The 24,759-nt window shown below is 45.1% G+C and overlaps 2 protein-coding genes across 2 annotated transcripts in view; both read left to right on the forward strand.

Annotated features, from left to right (window-relative positions):
* ZYG11B (zyg-11 family member B, cell cycle regulator) overlaps positions 1-6,852 on the forward strand; it is a 116,783-nt gene extending 109,931 nt beyond the window's left edge. The window contains exon 14 of the mRNA XM_063613842.1: positions 852-6,852. Coding sequence (XP_063469912.1) covers positions 852-928 — 77 coding nt within the window. The 3' untranslated portion in view covers positions 929-6,852. The remainder of the gene's footprint in view (positions 1-851) is intronic.
* Positions 6,853-8,932: 2,080 nt separating this feature from the next.
* The window catches only part of ZYG11A (zyg-11 family member A, cell cycle regulator), a 63,723-nt gene continuing 47,896 nt past the window's right edge, over positions 8,933-24,759 (forward strand). The window contains exons 1-2 of the mRNA XM_055235239.2: positions 8,933-9,146; positions 21,061-21,226. Coding sequence (XP_055091214.1) covers positions 9,057-9,146; positions 21,061-21,226 — 256 coding nt within the window. The 5' untranslated portion in view covers positions 8,933-9,056. The remainder of the gene's footprint in view (positions 9,147-21,060; positions 21,227-24,759) is intronic.

Genomic DNA, 24,759 nt, shown 5'->3' on the forward strand with positions numbered 1-24,759 from the left:
AAAAAGTAAAATGAGTTTGTTGAAGTCACATAGCAAGTCAGTGACAGACTGCACTACAATGCTTTTTTTTCTGAGATGGAGTCTCACTCTGTCACCCAGGCTGGAGTGCAGTGGCACAATCTGCAACCTCTGCCTCCCAAGGTTCAAGTGATTCTGCTTCAGCCTCCCCAGTAGCTGAGATTACAGGCATGCACCACCATACCTGGCTAACTTTTGTATATTTAGTAGAGACAGGGCTTCACCATGTCGGCCAGGCTGGTCTTGGACTCCTGACCGCAGGTGATCTACCCGCCTTGGCCTCCCAAAGTGCTGGGATTACAGGCGTGAGCCACCGCACCCGGCTATGTGTCAATTTGGCTGGGCCACAATGCCAGCATTTGGTCAAACAATACTGTGGATGATCCAGTGATGGTGTTTTTGGATGAGATTAACATTTAAGTTGGTAGACTTTGAGTAAAGTAATTTGCCCTCCAGGATGTGATGGGCCTCATCCCATCAGTTGAGAGTCTAAGGATAACAAAATACTGACTTCTTTGAGCAAGAAGGAATTCTCCAGCAAATGGCCTTCTATTTGAACTGCAATATTAGCAATTACTAGTCTCTAGCCTACCTGCCACTTTGTATATTTTGGACTTGCCACCCTCCATAATCGAATGAGCCAGTACATACACACACACACACACACGCACACACACACACACACGTACACACAGTTGTGTTTCTCTGAAGAACCCTGACTAATATCAAACTTGTAAATATGGTAATATTATTATGTACAACTTGTAAAAATGAAAATCTGAATATAGGTAAGATTCTCATTACCTACTATAGTAAATGTCCTTTCATTTCAGTATCAAATGAGACTCAGTTACTAAGAGCAGCAGCAACAAGACAACACAAGAAAAACTGGCTTAACAAAAAAGCATAAGGAAGAGGAGAAGGAAGAGAAGAAATGTATCATCTTACATGACTGACCTGCAGGTCGAGCTTCCTGGAGAACTGGATCCACATCTCAAAAATACCACCATGGCTTGGTTTCTTTTTTTGAGACTGAATCTTGCTCTGCCGCCCAGGCTGGAGTGCAGTGGCATGATCTCAGCTCACTGCAACCTCCGCTTCCTGGGTTCAAGCGATTCTCCTGCCTCAGCCTCCTGAGTAGCTGGGATTACAGGCGCGTGCCACCACACTTGGCTAATTTTTGTATTTTTAGTAGAGACGGGGTTTCTCCATGTTGGTCAGGCTGGTCTCGAACTCCTGACCTTGTGATCCTCCCACCTCAGCCTCCCAAAGAGTTGGGATTACAGGCCAACACTGTACCTTACCAAGGCTTTGTTTCTACCTATCTCTCAAGAGATGTCTTCTCCATGAGGTTTCATTCTCAGATACTGGTGTTACTATGGGCCATACATAGGAAGAAAAATTCCTTTAGCTAATATTGAACCAAATAAGTTGTTGAGTGCCATCACTTCAAAAAAAAAAAAAAAAAAAAAAAAAGGAAAAAAAGAAAAGAGAAAAATTAAAGGCCGGGCACGGTAGCTCATGCCTGTAATTCCAGCACTTTGGGAGGCGAAGGCAGACGGATCACTTGAGGTCAGGAGTTCTAGATCAGCCTGGCCAACATGGTGAAACCCTGTCTCTACCAAAAATACAAAAATTAGCCAGGTATGGTGGTGCGCGCCTGTAAGCTAGCTACTCTGGAGGCTGAGGCAGGAGAATCGCTTGAACCCTGGGACCCAGAGGTCGACGTTGCAGTAAGCCAAGATCCCACCACTGCCTCCAGCCTGGGTGACAGAGTGAGACCCTGTCTCAAAAAAATAATAAATAAAAATAAATTAAACATAAAAAGCCATCCTTTATTCTTCCCTTTCCCCTACTTGAAGTTTTTGTTACGTTGATTGACTTAACCACTTCTTAACTGAAGTGTTCCTTTCTTTCCCCATTACACTTTTATCTTCTAGTCCGGCATCGTCAATCTACATCATAAAAGTCCAGTGAATTGGTCTATCTGCATAACTCCACAAATTGAGAAGTGGGAGCAAAGGGTGGAAACCTTGAGCATTCACATTAATCGTTTTCATCCCTTATGAATTTAAGACTCTAATGCAGTCTCAAAATTCAGCCTTTATACAGGCTCCAACTTATGAAAAAGCAAGCCATAGTGTGGAGTAGCCATAAGAGCTCTTGGCTTCCAGAAGCCAGTCTTTGGAGCAGGCTTGGGGAGGTGATGCTGGTGGCCAGATGTTGAAGACTCCTGTGCTTTCAGTAGAATAGCTGTTTAACATCATTTTGCATGGAAGCTAACACCTGTAATCCCAGCACTTTGGGAGGCCAAGGCAGGCAGATCACCTGAGGTCAGGAGTTCAAGACCAGCCTGGCCAACATAGTAAAACCCTGTCTTTACTAAAAATACAAAAATTAGCCAGGCGTGGTGGCTCACAACTATTATTCCATCTACTCAGGAGGCAGAGACAGGAGAATCACTTGAACCCAGGAGGCAAGAGGTTGCAGCCAAGATCATGCCACTGCACTCTAGCCTGGGCGACAGAATGAGACACCATCTCAAAAAAATAAATAAGTAAATATATTCATCTTGCAGTGACTCGGTCAAGGATTGCCTCTGAAGAGTGTCTCCTAGACTGGAATGTAAATCTAAGAGATAAGGAAACAACAACAACAACAACAAACCTTAGCTCTCTTGTCCCTGAACATTAATACACATTATAAAAGGAACCATTTAAGGCCAGGCGCAGTGGCTCACGCCTGTAATCCGAGCACTTTGGGAGGCCGAGGCAGATAAATCACTTGAGGTCAGGTCAGGAGTTGGAGACCAGCCTAGCCAACATGGTGAAACCCCGTCTCTATTAAAAATGCAAAAATTAGCTGGGCAAGGGCCAGGCATTATGGCTCCTGTGTAATCCCAGCGCCTTGGGAGGCCAAGGCGGGTGGATCACCTGAGGTCAGGAGCTTGAGACCAGCCTAACCAACTTGGTGAAACCCCATCTCTACTAAAAATACAAAAATTAGCTGGGCTTGGTGGCAGGCACTTGTAATCCCAGCTACTTGGGAGACTGAGGCACGAGAATCATTTGAACCCAGGAGGCAGAGGTTGCAGTGAGCCGAGATCGGGCCATTGCATTCCCACCTGGGTGACGAGCAAAACTCTGTCTCAAAAAAAAAAAAAAAAAAATTACCCTGGCATGGTGGCAGGTGCCTGTAATCCCAACTACTCAGGAGGCTGAGGCAGGAGAATCACTTGAACACGGGAGGCAGAGGTTGCAGTGAGCTGAGATGGTGCCATTACACTCCAGCCTGGGGCACCTAGCAAAACTCCATCTCAAAAAAAAAGCTTGTAAGGAAGATAATTATCCTCCCTTTTTTCAGATGAGGGGAAGCCTACTGAGGTCAAATGACTTGCCTCAAATCACACAGGTAGCAAATAGAGCAACTTGTAGATTAAATATCCACACTATTTTTTTCTTAATTTTTGTTTAAGATGAGGTTTGGCAGGGCACGGTGGCTCACGCCTGTAATCCCATCACTTTGGAAGGCCTATCACTTTGGGAGGGTGAGGTGGGCGGATCACCTGAGGTCAGGAGTTTGAGACCAGCCTGACCAACATGGAGAAACCCTGTCTCTACTAAAAATACAAAATTAGCCAGGCATGGTGGCAGATGCCTGTAATCCCAGCTATTCTGGAGGCTAAGACAGGAGAATCATTTGAACCCAGGAGGTGGAGGCTGTGGTGAGCCGAGATCACGCCACTGCACTCTAGCATGGGCAACAAAAGTGAGACTCTGTCTCAAAAAAAAAAAAAAAGATGTGAGGGGGGTCTCACTATGTTGCCCAGGCTGGCATCGAACTCCTGGACTCAAGCACTCCTCCCACCTTGGCCTGCCAATGGGGTTAATTACAAGTTTGAGCCACTGCACCCACCTCAAACCTACACACTATCTTGCCATTGGATTTCCTACTCTGTGGAAAACATGCTGCTTTGTTTTTGTTTTTGTTTTTTGTCTTTTTTTTTTCCTTTTTGTGGAGAATGGGGTCTTGTTATATTGCCCAGGCAGGTCTCGTACTCCTGGGCTCAAGCTATTCTCCTGTCTGTGTCGCCCTAAGGGCTGGGATTACAGGCGTGAGCCACCGTGCCTGGCAACATGCTGCTTTGTATAATCTCAGTAGAATATGAGGAAAAAAGGATAGCCAGAAGCCCTCCAAAACTGATTCATAAAATAAAACACATAATTGTTTTTTATCCTTAAACATAGAGTATCAAAAGACACAGGACAGGGTGCCCAGGTGGACTGTTCTGTGCTCCAAATAATAATAATAATTTCATTTTTAAAATTTATTGTTATTTATTTTTTATTTTTGTTTGAGACGGAGTCTTGCTCTGTTGCCTAGGCTGGAATGCAATGGCGCAATCTGGGCTCACTGCAACTTCTGCCTCCCATGTTTAAGCGATTCTCCTGCCTCAGGCTCCCGAGTAGGTGGGATTACAGGCATCTGCCACCAAGCGCGAGTAATTTTGTATTTTTTGTAGAGATGGAGTTTCACCATGTTGGCCAGGCTGGTTTTGAACTCCTGACCTCAGGTGATCCACCCACCTCGGCCTCCTGAAGTGCTAGAATTACAGGCATGAGCCACCGTGCCCAGCCGATTTTATTTATTTAGTTTTTGAGACAGAGTTTCTCTTTTGTCGCTCAAGCTGGAGTGCAATGGCATGATCTCGGCTCACTGCAATCTCCACCTCCCAGGTTCAAGTTATTCTTTTGCTTTAGCCTCCCAAGTAGCTGGGATTACAGGCACCTGCCACCACGCTTGGCTAATTTTTGTATTTTTTTTTTTTTTTTTTTTTTTTTTTTTGAGACGGAGTCTTTCTCTGTCCCCCAGGCTGGAGTGCAGTGGCGCGATCTCGGCTCACCACAACCTCCACCTCCTGGGTTCACGCCATTCTCCTGCCTCAGCCTCCCGAGTAGCTGGGACCACAGGCGCCCGCCAACACGCCTGGCTAATTTTTTGTATTTTTTAGTAGAGACGGGGTTTCACTGTGTTAGCCAGGATGGTCTCGATCTCCTGACCTCGTGATCCACCCGCCTCGGCCTCCCAAAGTGCTGGGATTACAGGCTTGAGCCACCGCGCCCGGCCCCTAATTTTTGTATTTTTAGTAGAGACAGTTTCATCATGTTGGTCAGGCTGGTCTCGAACTCCTGACCTCAGGTGATCCATCCACCTCGGCCTCCCACAGTGCCGGGATTACAGGAGTGAGCCACCGCTTCTGGCCAACAACAATAATTTTAAAAGCGAAACCGCTCTGTAGGTTATTTGCCCACATGCGGCACTTGGCTCCTGGCCTTAAAAATGCCAGGAGAATCGGGCACCTGCAGGCCCAGCTACTCGGGAGGCTGAGGCAGGAGAATGGCGTGAACCCGGGAGGCGGAGCTTGCAGTGAGCCAAGATTGCGCCACTGCACTCCAGCCTGGGCGACAGAGTGAGACTCCATCTCAACAACAACGACAGGCCGGGCGCGGTGGCTCAAGCCTGTAATCCCAGCACTTTGGGAGGCCGAGGCGGGCGGATCACGAGGTCAGGAGATCGAGACCATCCTGGCTAACACAGTGAAACCTCGTCTCTACTAAAAATACAAAAAATTAGCCGGGCGTGTTGGCGGGTGCCTGTAGTCCCAGCTACTTGGGAGGCTGAGGCAGGAGAATGGCGTGAACCCGGGAGGCGGAGCTTGCAGTGAGCCGAGATCGCGCCACTGCACTCCAGCCTAGGGAACAGAGAAAGACTCCGTCTCAAAAAAAAAAAAAAAAAAAAAAAAATGCCAGGAGAAGACTGACAATCAGGCCACTGCTTTGTGCCCATGACAGAAATGGCAAAGCCCATTTATTTATTTTTATTTATTTTTTAAGAAAGGGAATCTTGCTCTGTCGCCAGGCTGGAGTGCAGTGGCGTCATCTCGGCTCACTGCAACCTCCACCTCCCGCGTTCAAGGGATTCTCCTGCCTCAGCCTCCTGAGTAGCTGGGACTACAGGCGCATGCCACCATGCCCAGCTAATTTTTGTGTTTTTAGTAGGGACGGGGTTTCTCCATGTTGGTCAGGCTGGTCTCAAACCCCGACCTCAGGTGATTCGCTCACCTTGGCCTCCCAAAATGTTGGGATTACAGGTGTGAGCCACTGCGCCCCGCCACTTTTATTTACTTATTTTTATTTTTTGCAACGAAGTCTTGCTTTGTCACCGGGGCTGGAGTGCAATGGCGCAATCTCAGCTCACTGCAACCTCTGCCTCCTGGGTTCAAGCAAATCTCCTGGCTCAGCCTCCCAAGTAGCTGGGATTACAGGGATGCACCGCCATGCCCAGGTAATTTTTTTGTGTATTTTTAGTAGAGATTGGGTTTCACTATGTTGGCCAGGCTGGTCTTGAACTCCTGACTTCAGGTGATCCACTCATCTCGGCCTCCCATAGTGCTGGGATTACAGGCGTAAACCACCGTGCCCAGCCTCATGTGTTACGTTTTGTATTAATTGGTTTAATAATAAGAGCTTAAATAAAATATTTTGTCAGAAAAGTGAAAAACATAATGCCTTTTATTTAGTTCATGTGACTTGGGTAATCTTTGGGAAATAAAGATGGGTTTAAAGATTATCGATAAAATACAAATGTCTTCAAAATGTAAACGTGGTCAAAATTATGTTCAAATATTAGGTTTGCTAAATGCTTTAAGGTCATAAACTGCTTCCTTGGCTTTTGAAAATTGTTTAACTTGCCTGCTTTCCAGCTCGGTAAGTCCTGGGACATGTGGAGTTGGCCACACCTCTAGCGATGCTGGAAATAGTCAAACTTTATCAGAACATAACTCATAACTTACCAGGTTTTGTTTTTGTTTTTGTTTTTGAGACGGAGTCTCGCTCTGTCGCCCAGGCTGGAGTGCAGTGGCGCAATCTCGGCTCACTGCAAGCTCCGCCTCCCGGGTTCACGCCATTCTCCTGCCTCAGCCTCTCCGAGTAGCTGGGACTACAGGCGCCCGCCACCACGCCCAGCTAATTTTTTGTATTTTTAGTAGAGACGGGGTTTCACCGTGGTCTCGATCTCCTGACCTCGTGATCCGCCCGCCTCGGCCTCCCAAAGTGCTGGGTTTACAAGCGTGAGCCACCGCGCCCGGCCCAGGTTTTATATTAAAGTTAAAATTGCTGAAATTCACACTTCAGCTGTAATAGGAAATATCTTCTCCACTGGGCAAAAGCCGAGGAAATGACTTTGTAATTTTCCTTCATCCTCGTCATTTACATAGGGCCTACCCCAAGTAGAGGATATTTAAACTCCCAAAAATTCTGTAACGGGGCTTTTGAGCCCCAATGCTCGGGCCCACTCCCACGTTGTGGCATTGTGGAGTGTACTTTCATTTTCAAAAAATCCCTTCATTCCTTCCTCGTTTATGCGTGTTGTCCAATTCTTTGTTCAAGACACCAAGAACATGAACACCCTCCACCATTAACAAAAGCATATTGGCGGGGCACGGTGGCTCACGCCTGTAATCCCAACATTTTGAGACGACGAGGCGGGCGGATCACAAGGTCAGGAGATCTAGACCATCCTGGCCAACATGGTGAAACGCCGTCTCTACTAAAAATACAAAAATTAGCTGGGCGTGGCGCGCGCCTGGAGTCCCAGCTACTTGGGAGGCTGAGGCAGGAGAATCACTTGAACCCAGGAGGCCGAGGTTGCAGTGAGCTGAGATCGCGCCACTGCGCTCCAGCCTGGGCGACAGAGCGAGACTCCGTCTAAAAAAAAAAAGAAAAGCATATTGATTGGACTTGCAGTGAGAAAACTCAATTTTGACTCCCAGGTTGGCCACTCATCAGCTGGCTAAAAAACGTGTTGTCTATTCAACTGTCAGTTCTTCAGTTTCCCTGTGAGTAAAATGGGGATGATACCTACAGCACAGGATTTTTTTTCTTCTTGTAGTAAGTGGATTAAATAAAAGAATAAATAAATGAAAGAAAAGCATTAGGCAAAGTACTTAAAAATAATTTTAACATCTGAATCCAATCCACTTATCAAGGACTTGCTATGTAAAAGGCATTGTGATGTGTTTTACATACATTATTTAGTCCTTACATTAACCCTGTGAGATAAAGCATTCTCATTCTATTTTACTGATGAGGAAGTTGAGCTTCAGAGACATCAAGCATCTTGCTCCAGGTTCTCAAACAGTACATGGTTAAGCGGGCATTCTAATTCAGGATTCAAACTCCAAGGCTCATGCTCTTGAGAACTTTCCTTTTCCAAGGTATTGCTGTCTCAAATTAGCTAATGCGTACTAACTTGTGGAGTTTCTCTCCTGGAGACAGTTAGAAGGGTCTCTCGGGGTTTCTTTCTTGGAGCAGGTTATAAGGGTCTTCTCGGGTACTTTTTAGGTAACAAGAAAGCTAAATAGTTTTTTTGGTAGATACTTGCCAATATTTTTTATTCGTTTTATATTTGATTTATCCAGAGACTCTAGGAGTTGAAACAGAGCTTTAAAAAATATATACATATATAGAAATAATGAATATATATGTGTATGTATATATAAGAGTGTGTGTGTGTGTGTGTGTGTGTGTATGTATGTGTATGTATATATATACATGTGTATGTGTATGTATATATATATATATAGTATTCCCCAAACCTACACAGCCGGTCCTCGGGGAATATCCTCTCAAGCCCTGAGGTGCGGGGCTGGGAAGGAGTGGGTGAGCGGCTGGGCCGTGGCAGGTTGGTCTGGGGAGGCTGGGGAGGCGGGAGGAGAAAGTTGGCCCCGGCGGCGGCGTGTCGGGGGGCGGGTGGGGCTAGGAGGCCGCCCGAGGGGGTGGGGTCTGCGGCAGGCCGGCCCCCGCGTGCGCGTCGCCTCTCCGGGCATTTCAAAAGCTAGCCGGCCCGGCGCGGCGCTGGCTCCGTGTGCCTCGCAGGCGTGGTGCTCGCGTCCTGGCAGCCGCCCGCCCGGTTCTCGCGGGATCCGGGCCCCGACTCGACGCTCGCTCTCTTTTTGACGCCCCGCCGCCGGGGTCGCCATGGTTCATTTCTTGCACCCAGGCCACACGCCCCGGAACATCGTCCCTCCTGACGCTCAGAAGGATGCCCTGGGCTGCTGCGTGGTACAGGTGAGCACCGGGGTGCGGGCGGCGACGCGGACCTCGGCGCCACGTCCAGCTCCGACGAGCGCGGCGAGTCTCCTGGGACGCTGCCGAGGCACTTGCTGGGGAGTGTGGCCCGCGCGGGGCTGCAGTCTAGATGCCGAGCCCCTTCCAGGCGCAGGCGTCGCCGCGGAGGTGCGTTGTGGGGGGAGGCGGCCTGGGCGCCGCGAGGTTGGGGGGCTTTTCTGCGCCGGGCGAAGCGCGTGGAAGTTGCGCCCTGAGGCAGCGCGGCGAGAGCCCAGCCCCGGAGACCCGGGCGAGCCTCCTCAGGATTCCTCGCCCCAATGCGGGCTGCTGTGAGCTTAGACGTAGGTGCAGGGCATGGCACTCGGCTTGGCCCGTAGTGGACGGTGTTTTTACAGTCATGAACCCAAAAGCCCCAAACCTTGACCATTTCCCCACGCGCGTTGTGGACGCGGCGCCCCGCGGAGGCGGTGACCCTTTGGCCGCTACCACCTGAGGCCTTTGGGCCGGGGGCCGGGCGAGTAGCTTAGTCCGGATGGGAGAACTGGAACCCGAAGTCTGAGATTCTTTCAGTTCCACGCGTCCGCTCCCGTCTCCGTCCCGTCCCCAGCCTTTGCCGAGTGCCTGTTACTCTTAGCTCTGGACAAAATGCAAACCCAAAGAATGTGTGTTTAGCGCCTACTGTGTGTCAAGTGTCGCCTTTCTTTTCTTTTTTTTTTTTTTTTTGAGACGGAGTCTCGCTCTGTCACCAGGCTGGAGTGCAGTGGCGCGATCTGGGCCCATTGCAACCTCCGCCTCCCGGGTTCAAGCGATTCTCCTGCCTCAGCCTCCCGAGTAGCTGGAACTACAGGCGCATGCCACCATGCCCGGCTCATTTTTTGTATTTTTAGTAGAGACGGGGTTTCACCATGTTTGCCAGGATGGTCTCGAACTCCAGACCTCGTGATCTACCCACCTCGGCCTCCCAAAGTGCTGGGATTACAGGCGTGAGCTACCGCGCCCGGTCAAGTGTCGCCTTTCTAAAGCAGTCTGGTAACCTCTAGTCTTTTGTAGGCTTTGCTAGGCTCCATTTTACCGATGTAGGGAAGTTGGGAGCTCTGAAATTTAGTTGACTTGCTGGTGAACTTGAATTTCACCTCAGGTGTTCAGACCTCTGGCCCCACTTTGGAAAAAACCCGCCAAGGGCCACCCTTGGGGAACTCGAGGGACTGAGTGGTGAAGGCTCGAACCAAAATTTATAGAGAGAAGGAAATGTTCTGATTAAGGTTGTGCTTTACATATTAACGCCTTGTTGGAAGACTTTATGCCCTGCAGTGATCTAGCCTGTAATCTTTTGAACTCACTTAGAAAAGTCGTTATATAATTTGTGGATTTGTAATTAATGGAAAACTTGGACTTTTTACGTGTGTACTAGCATCGTCTCAAGCACATTTTTTGCTGCTTGGAATCGAAACAAGATTTCTTTACAAAAGTACTCACACCCATTTTCTTTGTCTAGTTCTGGGTATATCTCATTTTCTTTGTTAAGGATTTTATTTATTTTTAATTAATTATTTTAATTACACATATTGCATGAATACTTTTTTCCCTATGAAACATACATACAATTATTTCCATTTATGTCATTTTAACCTTCTCTTAGCAATGTTTAGTAGTTTTTAATATAAGTCTTTTCACATTTTGTTAAATTTGTTCCTGTTCTTGATACTATTGTAAATACTTTTTTTTTTTTTGAGACCGAGTCTCCCAAAGTGCTGGGATTACAGGCATGAGCCACCGTGCCCGGCCAGCAAATATTTTTTGAAACTTTATATTACCTTGTGTATATATAGGAATACATAAAATTGATTTTTGTATATTGATCTTGTATCCTACAGCCTGGCCAAAGTCACTTAGTTTCTGTATTTTTTTGTAAATTTTTAAAGATTTTCTACACAGTCATGTTATTTTCTTTTTATCCTTTTAATTTTTTGTTTTTAATTAAGACGGTGGTTTCCCTATGTTGCCCAGGCTGGTCTTTGAACTCCTGGGCTCAAGCAATCCTCTTGCCTTGGCCTCCCATATCCTTTCAGTTTTTTGCTTTATGAATTTTGAAGCTATTAGTAAGTTCATATGCATTTAGGAATGTTAATTCTGCTTGTTGAATTGGCCCTTTTATCATTAAGAAATGTCCATCTTGATCTCTAGCAATATTCTTGTCCAGAAGCCTCATTTTTTCTGACAATGTAGTCACTCCAGTTTCCTTGTGTCTAGTGTTTAACAACTGTCTTTATGTTTTAAATTGCGTCTCTTGTAAACAGCAGTCTTGCATTTGTATGTAGCCTAATGATCTGTGCTTTTTTTTTTTTTTTGAGACGGAGCCTTGCTCTGTCACTCAGGCTGGAGTACAGTGGTACAATCTTGACTCACTGCAACCTCTGCCTCCCGGGTTCAGGCGATTCTCTCACCTCAGCCTCCTGAGTAGCTGGGACTACAAGTGTGTGCCACAATTCCTGGCTAATTTTTGTATTTTTGTAGAGACAGGTATTTTTGTAGAGGCGAGGTTTCACCATGTTGCCCAGGCTGGTCCTGAACTCCTGGCCTCCAGCGACCTGCCCACCTTGGCCACCCAAAGTGCTGGGATTACAGGCATGAACCACTGCACCCAACCTTTATTTTTGAATTTTTTTTTTTTTTTTTTTTTACAGATGACAGGAAAGTAAACATTTTAATTTTTTTAATTAAAACATGTATTTTTAATTGATTTTTGCAGGGAGGAGTCTCACTCTGTTGCCCAGGTTTGAGTGCAGTCTGCGATCATAGCTCATCCTCCCTCCTCAGCCTCCCTAGTAGCTAGACTATAGGTGTGCACCACCATGCCTGGCTGTTTTTTATTTTTTGTAGAGGCTGAGTCTTGCTTTATTGCCCAGGCTAGTCTCAGACTTCTGGCCTCAGCCTCCCAAAGTTCTGGGATTCCAGATGTGAGCCACCATGCCTGGCCATTCTGTGCTTTTTAATTAGAGTAAATATAATTATCAGTATTGTTGGGTTTAAGTCTACTGTGTTGCTATATATGTTCCATTTGTCTTGTTTTTTCCTTTTCTTTTGAATTAAAAATACCATGTTCTCTTTTGACTTAGTAGTTCTTTCTCTCCCTTTCTCTCTTTCTCTCCCTTTCTCCTTCTTACTCTTTAATGGTCACTCAAAGGTAGAACTGTTTTCAAAATGTGGACCCCAGGACCTCCAGAATCCCATCTCTTCCATTAGCCCGCCTATTAATGAAATTTGCAAAAATGTAAAACAGTGCTGCTGTTCTCAACTAAGCTAGTTTTTAATTCTTTTGGAACCTATGGCTTTTTAAACTTATTTATTTCATATATATATATATATATATTTTGAAACAGAGTCTCGCTCTGTTGCCCAGGCTGGACTGCAGTGGCATCCTCTTGGCTCACCACAACCTCCGCCTCCCGATTTCAAGCGATTCTCCTGCTTCAGCTTCCTGAGTAGCTGGGACTACAGGTGCACTCCACCATTCCCGGCTAATTTTTGTATTTTCAATAGAGATGGGGTTTCACCATGTTGGCCAGGCTGGTCTCGAACACCTGAACTCATGATCCAGCCACCTTGGCCTCCCAAAGTACTAGGATTACAGGCAAGCCATCGTGCCCGGTCAATTATGGCTATTTTAAAAAATGTTATCTATGTTAACATGCTCTGAGTTTTAAATTTTTTCTAAGTGAATTACTGTATATTTTAAAGATTGCTAAGATTTAATTTTTAACGTGGTATATGTTGATAGATATAACCCAATTTTTAAGAGTGTAGAGTAGTACTAGGACCAAAAAGCTTGGGAGCCACATCTCTAGGCTTTAAAATTACATTTTTGTCTGTTCACATTTACTTTTTTTTTTTTTTTTTTTGTCACCCGGGCTGGAGTGCAGTGGCGCATTGCCGGCTCACTGCAAGCTCCGCCTCCTGGGTTCACGCCATTCTCCTGCCTCAGCCTCCCCAGCAGCTGGGACTACAGGTACATGCTGCCACGCCCGGCTAATTTTTGTATTTTTAGTAGAGACAGGGTTTCACTCTGTTAGTCAGGATGGTCTCAAACTCCCGACCTCAGGTGTTTTGTTGTTGCCCAGGCTGGAGTGCGCGATCTTGATCTCGGCTCACTGCAGCCTCCGCCTCCCAGGTTGAAGCGATTCTGCTGCCTCAGCCTCCTGAATAGCTGGGATTATAAGTGTACACCACCACACTCGGCTAATTTTTGTATTTTTCGTAGAGACAGGGTTTCACCATGTTGATCAGGCTGGTTTTGAATTCCTGAACTTGTGATCCGCCTACCTCAGCCTCCCAAAGTGCTGGGATTACAGGCATGAACCATGGTGCCTGGCCTAATTTTGTATTTTTAGTAGAGACAGGGTTTCTCCATATTGGTCAGGCTGGCCTCGAACTCCCGACCTCAGGTGATCGGCCCACCTTGGCCTCCCAAAGTGCTAGGATTACAGGCATGACATGAGCCACCGTGCCCAGCCTGTCATTTTTTTTTTTTTTTTTTTTTTTAGCTTAAAGAACTTTTAATATTTCTCATAGCATATGAGCTGGCAACAAGTTGTCTCTGCTTTTGTTTATCTGAGAATATATTTCATTTTCATATTTGAAAGATGTTTTCATGCATCTGACAGTGTTTCCCCGTACCGTACTTGGTTTTTTTTTTTTTTTTCCTTGAGACGGAGTCTCGCTCTGTTGCCAGGCTGGAGTGCAGTGGCGCGATCTCAGTTCACTGCAACCTCTGCCTCCTGGGTTCAAGCAATTCTCCTGCCTCAGCCTTCCGAGTAGCTGGGACTACAGGTGCGTACCACCACACCTTGCTAATTTATTTATTTATTTATTTATTTTTTATTTTTTTGAGACGGAGTCTTGCTCTGTCACCTAGGCTGGAGTGCAGTGGTGCAATCTCAGCTCACTGCAAGCTCCGCCTCCCGGGTTCACGCCATTCTCCTGCCCCAGCCTCCTAAGTAGCTGGGACTATAGGCACCTGCTACTATGCCCGGCTGATTTTTTGTATTTTTAGTAGAGACAGGGTTTCATCATGTTAGCCAGGATGGTCTCAATCTCCTGACCTCATGATCCGCCTGCCTCAGCCTCCCAAAGTGCTGGGATTACAGGCGTGAGCCACCGTGCCCAGCTATTTTTGTATTTTTAGTAGAGACGGGGTTTCACCATATTGACCAGGTAGGTATTAAACTCCTGACCTCATGATCCGCCCACCTCGGCCCCCCAAAAATGCTGGGATTACAGGCGTGAGCCACTGCACTCGGCCGACACGCTTTGTTTTGATGACAATTCAGTGATCATACCTTGTTTTTCTTCTGTGTCCACTCCTCCATCATAAGCTTTTTCTCATTGTTGGTTTTTAGAAGTTTCCCATATTGTGCTTTTTTTGTTTATTCTGCTTTGAGTCTATTTTACTTCCGAAATCAGTGGGTTTATATCTTGCATCTGATTTGAACTTAAAAAAATAAAATGACATAAAATAAAGATGGACTGGGTCTTGCTTTGTTGCCCAGGCCGGTCTTGAGCTCTGGTCTCAAGCAGTCCTCTCACCTCAGCCTCCCACACTTTGTATTTTTAGTAGAGACGGGGTTTCTCCCACACTTTGGGAGGCTGAGGTGGGCGGATCACCTGAGGCCAGGAGTTCAAGACCAGCCTGGAGAATCTCTACTAAATATACAAAAATTAGCCAGAAGTGATGGTAAATGCCTGTAGTCCCACCTACTTGGGAGGCTGAGGCACGAGAATGGCTTGAACTCGGGAAGTGGAGGTTGCAGTGAGCCAAGATCATGCCACTGCACTGCAGCCTGGGCAACAGAGCTAGACTCTGTCTCAAAAATAAAAATAAAATTAAAAGTAAAAAAAAAAAATGGAGACATCAAATTTATTTTACTATTCTTTGTACCCAGTGAATTAATTAACTATATTTCAATAGATATTAAACCACAAAGCAATTTTATAGGTTCCAAGTATAGGACATTGTCCTTATTAAGTATTTTTTGTTAAAATATTCTTTCCCAATTCTCTCTTTTGGAGTTTCTTCTTTTTTTTTTTTGAGACCGAATCTTGCTCTGTTGCCCAGCTGGAGTGCAGTGGCGTGATCTCACCTCACTGCAACCTCCGATTCCCTGGTACAAGAGATTCTCCTGCCTCAGCCTCCTGAGTAGCTGGGATTGGGATTACAGGCACATGCCACCATGCCCAGCTGATTTTTGTATTTTTAGTAGAGATAGGGTTTTTTTTTTTTTTTGAGACGGAGTCTTGCTCTGTCTCCCAGGCGGGAGTGCAATGGCGCGATCTCGGCTCACTGCAAGCTCCGCCTCCCGGGTTCATGCCATTCTCCTGCCTCAGCCTCCCGAGTAGCTGGGACTACAGGCGCCTGCCAACACGTCCGGCTAATTTTTTGTATTTTTAGTAGAGATGGGGTTTCACTGTGTTAGCCAGGATGGTCTCGATCTCCTGACCTCGTGATCCGCCCGCCTCGGCCTCCCAAAGTGCTGGGATTACAGGCTTGAGCCACCGCGCCCGGCCGAGATAGGGTTTCACCATGTTTGCCAGGATGGTCTCGATCTCCTGACCTTGTGATCTGCCCACCTCAGCCTCCCAAAGTGCTGGGATTACAGGCGTGAGCCACCGTGCCCAGCCTCTTTACTTTTTTTGAGACCAAGTCTTGCTCTGTTGCTCAGGCTGGAGTGCAGTGGTGCGATCTCCGCTCACTGCAGCCCCCTGCCTCCCGGGACTCTCATGTCTCAGCCTCCTGAGTAGCTGGGATTTACAGGTGTTCTCCAACATGCCCAGCTAATTTTTTTGTATTTTTAGTAGAGATGGAGTTTCACCACCATGTTGGCCAGACTGGTCTTGAACTCCTGGCCTCAAATGATCTGCCTGCGTCGGCCTCCAAGCGTGCTGGGATTACAGGCGTGAGCCACTGTGCTGGCCTAGAGTTTCAATTATACATTTTTTTTTTTTTTTTTTTTTTTGAGACGGAGTCTCGCTCTGTCGCCCAGGCTGGAGTGCAGTGGCACGATCTCAGCTCACTGCCAGCTCTGCCTCGTGGGTTCATGCCATTCTCCTGCCTCAGCCTCCGAAGTAGCTGGGACTACAGGCACCCGCCACCATGCCCGGCTAATTTTTAAAATATTTTTAGTAGAGACGGGGTTTCACCGTGTTAGCCAGGATGATCTCCATATCCTGACCTCGTGATCCGCCCCCCTCGTCCTCCCAAAGTGCTGGGATTACAGGCGTGAGCCACCGTGCCCAGCCTCAATTATACATTTCTAACAGGCTGCTTAAGATTGGTTAAGAAGTGCCTTAATTGGGGCACCATGGTTTTCAACTTTTTTCCCAACCTTTTTCTGTTTCAGTTTGAGTCATTTCTATTGTCCTGACTTCATCTTTAGTTATCTCTTATTTTGTAGTTCTGATCTGCTGATAATCCTATCTGCTGTTTTTTTCTTTTGAGACATAGTCTTGCTCTGTCGCCAGGCTGGAGTGCAGTGGCACAATCTCGGCTTACTGCAACCTCCGCCTCCTGGGTTCAAGCGATTCTCCTGCCCCAGCCTCCGGAGTAGCTGAGATTACAGCCGCCTGCCACCACGCCCGGCGAATTTTTTGTATTTTTAGTAGAGACAGGGTTTCACCATGTTAGCCAAGATGGTCTCGATCTCCTGACCTTGTGATCCGCCTGCCTCTGCCTCCCAAAGTGCTGGGATTACAGGCGTGAGCCATCGTGCCTGGCCCCAGCTAATTTTTGTTTTTTTTTTGTTTTTTTTGGTTTTTTTTGAGACAGAGTCTCGTTCTGTTGCCCAGGCTGGCGTGCAGTGGAGTGGTCTCAGCTCACTGCAACCTCCGTATCCCAGGTTCAAGCTATTCTCCTGCCTCAGCCTCCCGAGTAGCTGAGATAACAGGTGCCCCCCACTATACCCGGCTAATTTTGTGTGTTTTTAATAGAGACAGGATTTCACCATGTTGGCCAGGCTGGTCTCGAACTCCTGACCTTGTGATTTGCCTGCCTCAGCCTCCCAAAGTGTTGGGATTACAGGCGTGAGCCACCACGCCCAACTTCTAATTTTTGTATTTTTAGTAGAGGTGGGGTTTCACCATGTTGGCCAGGATGGTCTCGATCTCCTGACCTTGTGATCTGCCCGCCTCGGCCTCCAAAAGCTCTGGGATTACAGGCGTGAACCACTACGTCTGGCCTGGTGTATTTTTTTCAACTCTAGACGTTTTCTTTTGGTCTTTTTCATATCTTCTGTTTTTCTGTTGATTCCGTATTTGTTCTTTTATTGAGTTCATGTTCTGTTTTAAACCCGTGAATTATAATAGCCATTTTAAATTCATGTCAGTTAGGTTATTTCAGTTATTTTGGGATTTGTTTCTATTGACTTTTTTTTCCTGCTTCTCATGTCTGATATTTTATTGTAAGCTGAACTTTATGGATGCTACTTTGAGTGTCTATATATATTTTGCAATTCAGAGACTTTAAATTTTTTTTTTTTGAGACAGGGTCTCATTTTGTCATCCAGGCTGGAGTGGAGTGGCGCAATCATGGCCCATTGCCTCACTGCAGTCTTGACCTCCTGGGCTCAAGCAATTCTCCTGCCTCAGCCCCCCAGGTAGCTGGGACTCAAGCACACCCTACCACATCTGGCTAATTTTTTCGTATTTTTTGTGGAGACGGGGTTTTGCCATGTTTCCACATCTAGTCTTGAACTCCTCAGCTCACATGATCTACCTGCCTTGGCCTTTCATGCTGGGATTACAGGTGTAAGCCACTGTGCCCAACCAGGAGACTTTTCATATATGTGTGCATATATGTGTAACCATTACCACAGCCAATTTATTATTATTATTTTTGAGACAGGGTCTCACTCTGTCACCCAGGCTGGAGTGTAGTGGCACGATCTGGGCTCACTACAACCTCTGCCTCCCAGCTACAAGCGTTTCTTCTGCCTCAGCCTCCCGAGTATCTGGTATTACAGGCACGAGCTACTACACCTGGCTAATTTTTATATTTTTAGTAGGGACGGGGTTTCAACATGTTGGCCAGGTTGGTCTTGAGCTCCTAACCTCAAGTGATCAGTCTGCCTCTGCCTCCCAAAATGTTGGAATTACAGGTGTGAGCCACGATGCCCAGCCCACAGTTTATTTTATTATTTATTTTAATTAATTAATTTTATCTTATTTATTTTTTATTTTTTGAGATATAGTCTCACTCTGTTGCCCAGGTTGGAGTGCAGTGGTATGATCTCAGCTCACTGCAACCTCCACCTCCCTCGTTCAAGTGATTCTGCTGCCTCAGCCTCCTGAGTAGCTGGAATTACAGGCACCTGCCACTATGCCTGCCTAATTTTTTTTTTTTTTTTTGTGATGGAGTCTCGCACTGTCACCCGGGCTAGTGTGCAGTGGCACAACCTTGGTTTGCTGCAACCTCCGCCTCCCGGGTTCAAGTGATTCTCCTGCCCCTGCCTTCCGAATAGCTAGGATTACAGGCGCCTGCCACCACCCTCGGCTAATTTTTCGTATTTTTATTAGAGACGGGGTTTCACTATGTTGGCCAGGCTGGTCTCGAACTCCTGACCTCATGATCCACCCACTTCAGCCTCCCAAAGTGCTGGGATTACAGGCGTGAGCCACCATGCCTGGCCAATTTTTGTATTTTTGGTGAAGATGGGGTTTCACCATGTTGGCCAGGCTGGTCTCGAACTCCTGACCTCAGATGATCCACCCACCTCATCTTCCCAAAGTGGTGTGATTACAGGAGTGAGCCTCTGCACCTGGCCCGACAGTTAATTTTAGAGCAACTTTTTTTTTTTTTGAGATGGAGTCTGTCACCCATGCTGGAGTGCAGAGATGCTATCTTGGCTCACTGCACTCTCTGCCTTCTGGGTTCAAGGGATTCTCCTGCCTCAAGGCTCCTGAGTAGCTGGGACTATAGATAGGCATGTGCCACCATGCCTGGCTAATTTTTTATTTTTAGAACAGGGTTTTGCTATGTTGGCCAGGCTGGTCTCAAACTCATAACCTCAAGTGATCCACCCACCTCGGCCTCCCAAAATGCAGGAATTAACAGCTACCACGCTTGGCCAGCCTTTCTATTTTGTAGAGGAGAAAGGCATTTTTTGCCTTATGATAGGGTTATGTCCCAATAAAACCCTTGTAAATTTAAAATATTCTAAGTCCAAAATGCATTTAATACACCTAAACTATCAAATATAGGTTAGTCTGGCCTACCTTAAATGTGCTCAGAACATTAGCCTACAGTTGAGCAAAATCATCTTAACACAAAGCCCATTTCATTATAGTGTTGAATATCTCATGGACTTTATTGATACTGACAGTGAAAAACAGTGGTCATATGGGTACTCACTGTTAACATACACAGCTGAAAGCACTCTGGGCCTGAAGAATGTTTGAAGCATTGAACTAAAAGTTAATTGCTGGATGATGGAGAAGCTACATCAACAGGGTCACCAGTTGCTCTTCTAAGCATTGGAGCCCATTGACACTTGTTGATGGTTTAGCAGGCATAGTGTTCAAGAAGATATCACGTATTGGTTGTTCACCCTTGTGATCGTGTGGCTGACTGGGAGCTGCAGCTCACTCTGCTGACCAGCACTGAAAGAGTATCATATTATGTCACTAGCCCGGGAAGAGATCAAAACTCAAAATTTGAAGTATGGTTTCTACTTTATACCATTGTAATTCCAAAAATCATGAGTCAGGAACTATCTGTACATGCCTTTATAGCCTCACCTTACTGTCAGTTTCTTACACTTTCATAGGACCTTGACTGTATCACTGTTTGAGGTTGTGAACAGTTTTGAGAATAGACACAGGATAATCAATGAATACATCTTTTTTGAGTGAATGACCATGTGATCTCTGCTTGGAGTGTCCCAAATGTTGCATTGAAATTGTCAGATTTCTTGTTTGTATTCTTCACTAAACTTTAGCTTTAAAGGGACTAGAACCGTATCTTACCCATCTCTGTATTTTCAGTGGCTAGCACAGAACAGGTGATAAGTAAAGGATTAAGAGAACTTAATATTGGGGCTGGGTGTGGTGGCTTATGCCTGTAATCCAGCACTTGGGGAAGCTGAAGTGGGAGGATCTCTTGATACCACGAGTTTCGAGACTAGCTTGGACAACAAAGTGGGACTCTATAATAAATAAACGTACAAAAAATTAGCTGGGCGTGGTGGCATGGGCTTGTAGTCCCAGTTACTCAGGAGGCTGAGGTGGAAGGATCACCTGACTGGGGAAGTCAAAGTTGCTGTGATTGTGCCACTGCACTCCAGCCTAGGCGACAGTGAGACCCTGTTTCAAAAAAAAGAAAAAAAGAACTTAATGTTTTTCAAGATACAATATGTTCTCTCTGACTATGGGTTCAGTATATGTGAATTCAGCCAACTTTGGATGGAAAATATTTGGGGAAAAATACCTGCATCCGTACTGAACATGTACAGACTTTTTTCTTGTCATTCTGTAAACAATACAGTATAAAGGATTTATACTGTATTAGTGTTTATAAGTAATTTAGAAATGATTTGTAGTATATGAGAATGTCTGCATAGGTTGTATGCAAACATTACCCCATTTTATATAAGGAGACTTGAGCATCTGTGGATACTGGTCAGAGAGTTCTGGAACCAATCTCCTGCAGATTTTGAGGGACAGCTGTACAACAGAAAGGACAACAGGTTAAATTTTCCATTCAGTTAACAGTTGGAATGAGATGGTTTCATTACATATAAATCATTAGAGTATGACAGATGTATCTTCACATACCCTCATCAAGTGGAATATATATGGCATGACCAGTTTCATGTTGAATTTTTACAGATGTATTCTAACAAAGTTTGTTTGGGGTTTTGTTTGCTAGGAAGAGGCATCTCCCTACACTTTGGTCAACATCTGCCTGAATGTCCTGATTGCTAACCTGGAGAAATTGTGTTCTGAAAGACCTGATGGAACACTGTGCCTTCCGGAGCATTGGAATTTCCCTCAGGAAGTAGCTGATCGATTTCTCAGGGTGATGACTTGGCAAGGTAGTGATAAGGCTTCTCTAAAGTCAGCTCTTGCAGCACTTTACTATTTGAAAAGCACTTTCACACACAATTTCTATTGTGATTCTCACAAAGTATTTCCATTTCATTTGTCTGGAAGTTGAGACTCACTCTTTCTGGGATTCCATGATGGAAATTGTCTTCTGGGATAGCCCTGCTATTGACTTCGTTTTCCACTCTTCACTTACTAAATTATCACTCATCCATCTGCTCTCTAGCTTTCTTTTTTTTTGAGACGGAGTTTCGCTCTTGTCGCCAAGGCTGGAGTGTAGTAGCACAATCTTTGCTCACTGCAACCTCCGCCTCCTGGGTTTAAGCGATTCTCCTGCCTCAGCCTCCCGAGTAGCTGGGATTACAGGCGCCCACCACGCCTGGCTGATTTTTGTATTTTTAGTAGAGATGGGGTTTTACCACATTGGTTAGGCTGGTCTTGAACTCCTGACTTCAGGTGATCTGCCTGCCTTGGCCTCCCAAAGTGCTGGGATTACAGGAGTGAGCCACTGTGCCCAGCCTGCTCTCTCGCTTTTTCAAAATGCTCTTGCTGTAGTCTTGTTTACCATTCTTTTCATTATGGTTATGAGTCTTACCTCCCATTGTAGCTGGGCTTAAAGAACTCCACTAAAAAAACAAAGGAAAAAAAGGTCATTTTATTATTTATTTATTTATAACCTGGGATTACAGATGTGAGCCACCATGTCCGGCCATAATTTTTGTATTTTTAGTAGAGATGGGGTTTCACCATGTTGGCCAGGCTGGTCTCAAACTCCTGACCTCAAGAGATCTGCCTGCCTCGGCCTCCCAAAGTGCTGGGATTACAGACGTGAGGCACCGTACCTGGCCCATAATCAATTTTAGAACCTCAAACTTTCCATCACCTCAGAAAGAAACCTTGTGCCCGTTAGATTTTACTTCCCTTTTCCCACATCCCTCCAGCCCTAAGCAACCACGAGTCTACTTTCCATCTCTATGGATTTGCCTATTCTGAACGTTTAATATAAATTAAATCATCCAATATTTGGCTTTGTGTGCCGAACTTTTTTCATTTAGCATGTTTAAGGCTCACATTGTGCAACATGTATATCCATACTCGTTCCTTTTTATAGTCGCATATTCTACTGTATGGACATACCACATTGTATTTATCTGTTTTTCGGTTGATGGACATTTGTGTTGTTTTCACTTTTGGGCTATTATGTATAATATGCTACCATAAAGATATATGTAGAAATTTCATTTTTAAACTTAAAAAAATTTATTCTAAACTTTCTCTGCTCCATATGAATCTGCAGGAATGTGTAAGAGTTTCTATGTGGACATAAGTTTTCATTTCTCTGAGTGAAATTGCTGGATCAAATGGTAACTCATTATCTTTTTGAGGAACTGCCAGACTATTGTTTGTGGCTGTACTATTTTACATTCCCACCAGCAGTGTCCAAGAGTTCTAATTTCTCCACGTTCTCACCAAGACTCATCTGACATTTTGATTATAGCCATCCTAGTGGACGTGAAATAGTATCTGTTGTGCTTTTAATTTGCATTTCCCTAATGACTTATGGTGTTGAGCAACTTTTCATGTGCTTGTTGGCCATTTGTGTCTTTTTTTTTTTTTTTTTTTTTTTTTTTTTTGAGACAGAGTCTCTATTGCCCAGGCTGGAGTGTGGTGGCGTGATCTCGGCTCACCACAACCTCGGCCTCCTGGGTTCAAGTGATTCTCCTGCCTCAGCCTCCCCAGTAGCTGGAACTACAGGCGCTTGCCACCAGGCCCAGCTAATTTTTGTATTTTTAGCAGAGACAGCATTTCATTATGTTGGCCAGGCTGGTCTCGAACTCCTGACCTTGTGATCTGCTGGCTTCGGCCTCCCAAAGTGCTGAGATTACAGGTGTGAGCCACTATGCCTGGATTTTTTTTTTTTTTTTCTGAGACAGAGTTTCGTTCTTGTTGCCCAGGCTGTAATGCAATGGCTTCCCAAAGTGCTAGGATTACATGCATGAGCCACTGTGCCTGGCCTGTATATTGTATATTACATTAATTGCTTTTTGGATGTTTAACCAACCTTGTATCCTTTGGACAAATCCCACTTGGTCATTTTTGTGTGCTACTGCTTTTTTAGTTTTGTTTTGTTTACTCTGCTTGATAATGTTTTTGTTTTTGTTTTGAGATGGGGGTCTTGCTCTGTTGGCCAGGCTGGAGTGCAATGGTGCTATCATAGCTCACTGCTGCCTTGACCTCCTCAGTTCAAGCAGTTTTCCCACCTCAGCCTCCCGAGAAAAACACAACTTTGAACTGTACAGATCCACCCATACACAAATCCTTTTCAGTAAATATACTGCAGTTTTTTTTTTTTTTGGAGATTTGCAACAATTTGAAAAAACTCGCAAACTTTGTAGCATAGAAATATCAAAAGGTAAGAAAAGGATTTGTCATGAATGTATAAAAAATATACTGCAGCACTCTTCATAATAGCCAAGATATGGAATCAATCTAAGTGTCTATCAATGGAGGAATGTATAAAGAAAATGTGGAATATGCACACAATAGAATACTATTCAGCCATAAAAAAGAATAAAATCCTGTCATGTGTGGCAGCATAGATGAACCTGAAGGACATTATGTTAAGTGAAATAAGCCAGGCACAGAAAGATAAATACCATATGATCTCACTCATGAAATCTAAAGAAGTTGATCTTATAGAAGAAAAGAATAGAATAGTAGTTACCAGAGGCTGGGGAGAAGAGGAAGAAAGGGGAAATAGGGAGAGGTTAGTCAACAAGTACAGAGTTAGAGTTAGATAGGAATAAATTCTGGTAGCCTATTACACAGTAGGGTTTCTATGTATTATATATTTCAAAATAGATAGGAGAGGATTTTGAATGTTCCCACCACAAAGAAATGATAATGTATAAGGTCATGGATATACTAAATACTTTGATTTGATGATCACACAATATATATACGCATATAGAAATATCACACTATACCCCCAAATATGTACAGTTATGTATCAAAAATAAATAAAATGCAAAATAAATGAAAGAGGGAGCACAACTACTGACCTTACAGAAATGAAATGGATTAGAAAGGAATACTATGAACAAGTGTATGCCAATAAATTCGATAACTTTCATGAAAGGGACAAGTTTCTAGAATAATGCAAACTAAAATTTTTACACATATCTTTATGGTAGCATAAAGGCTGAGGCAGGAGAATCACTTGAACCCAGGAGGTGGAGGTTGTGGTGAGCCAAGATCGCGCCACCACACTCCAGCCTGGGCAATAGAGACTCTGTCTCAAAAAAAAAAAAAAAAAGACACAAATGGCCAACAAGCACATGAAAAGTTGCTCAACACCATAAGTCATTAGGGAAATGCAAATTAAAAGCACAACAGATACTATTTCACGTCCACTAGGATGGCTATAATCAAAATGTCAGATGAGTCTTGGTGAGAACGTGGAGAAATTAGAACTCTTGGACACTGCTGGTGGGAATGTAAAATAGTACAGCCACAAACAATA

The sequence above is a fragment of the Symphalangus syndactylus genome, chromosome 19 (assembly GCF_028878055.3).
Source record: "Symphalangus syndactylus isolate Jambi chromosome 19, NHGRI_mSymSyn1-v2.1_pri, whole genome shotgun sequence".
Lineage (NCBI taxonomy): Eukaryota > Metazoa > Chordata > Mammalia > Primates > Hylobatidae > Symphalangus > Symphalangus syndactylus.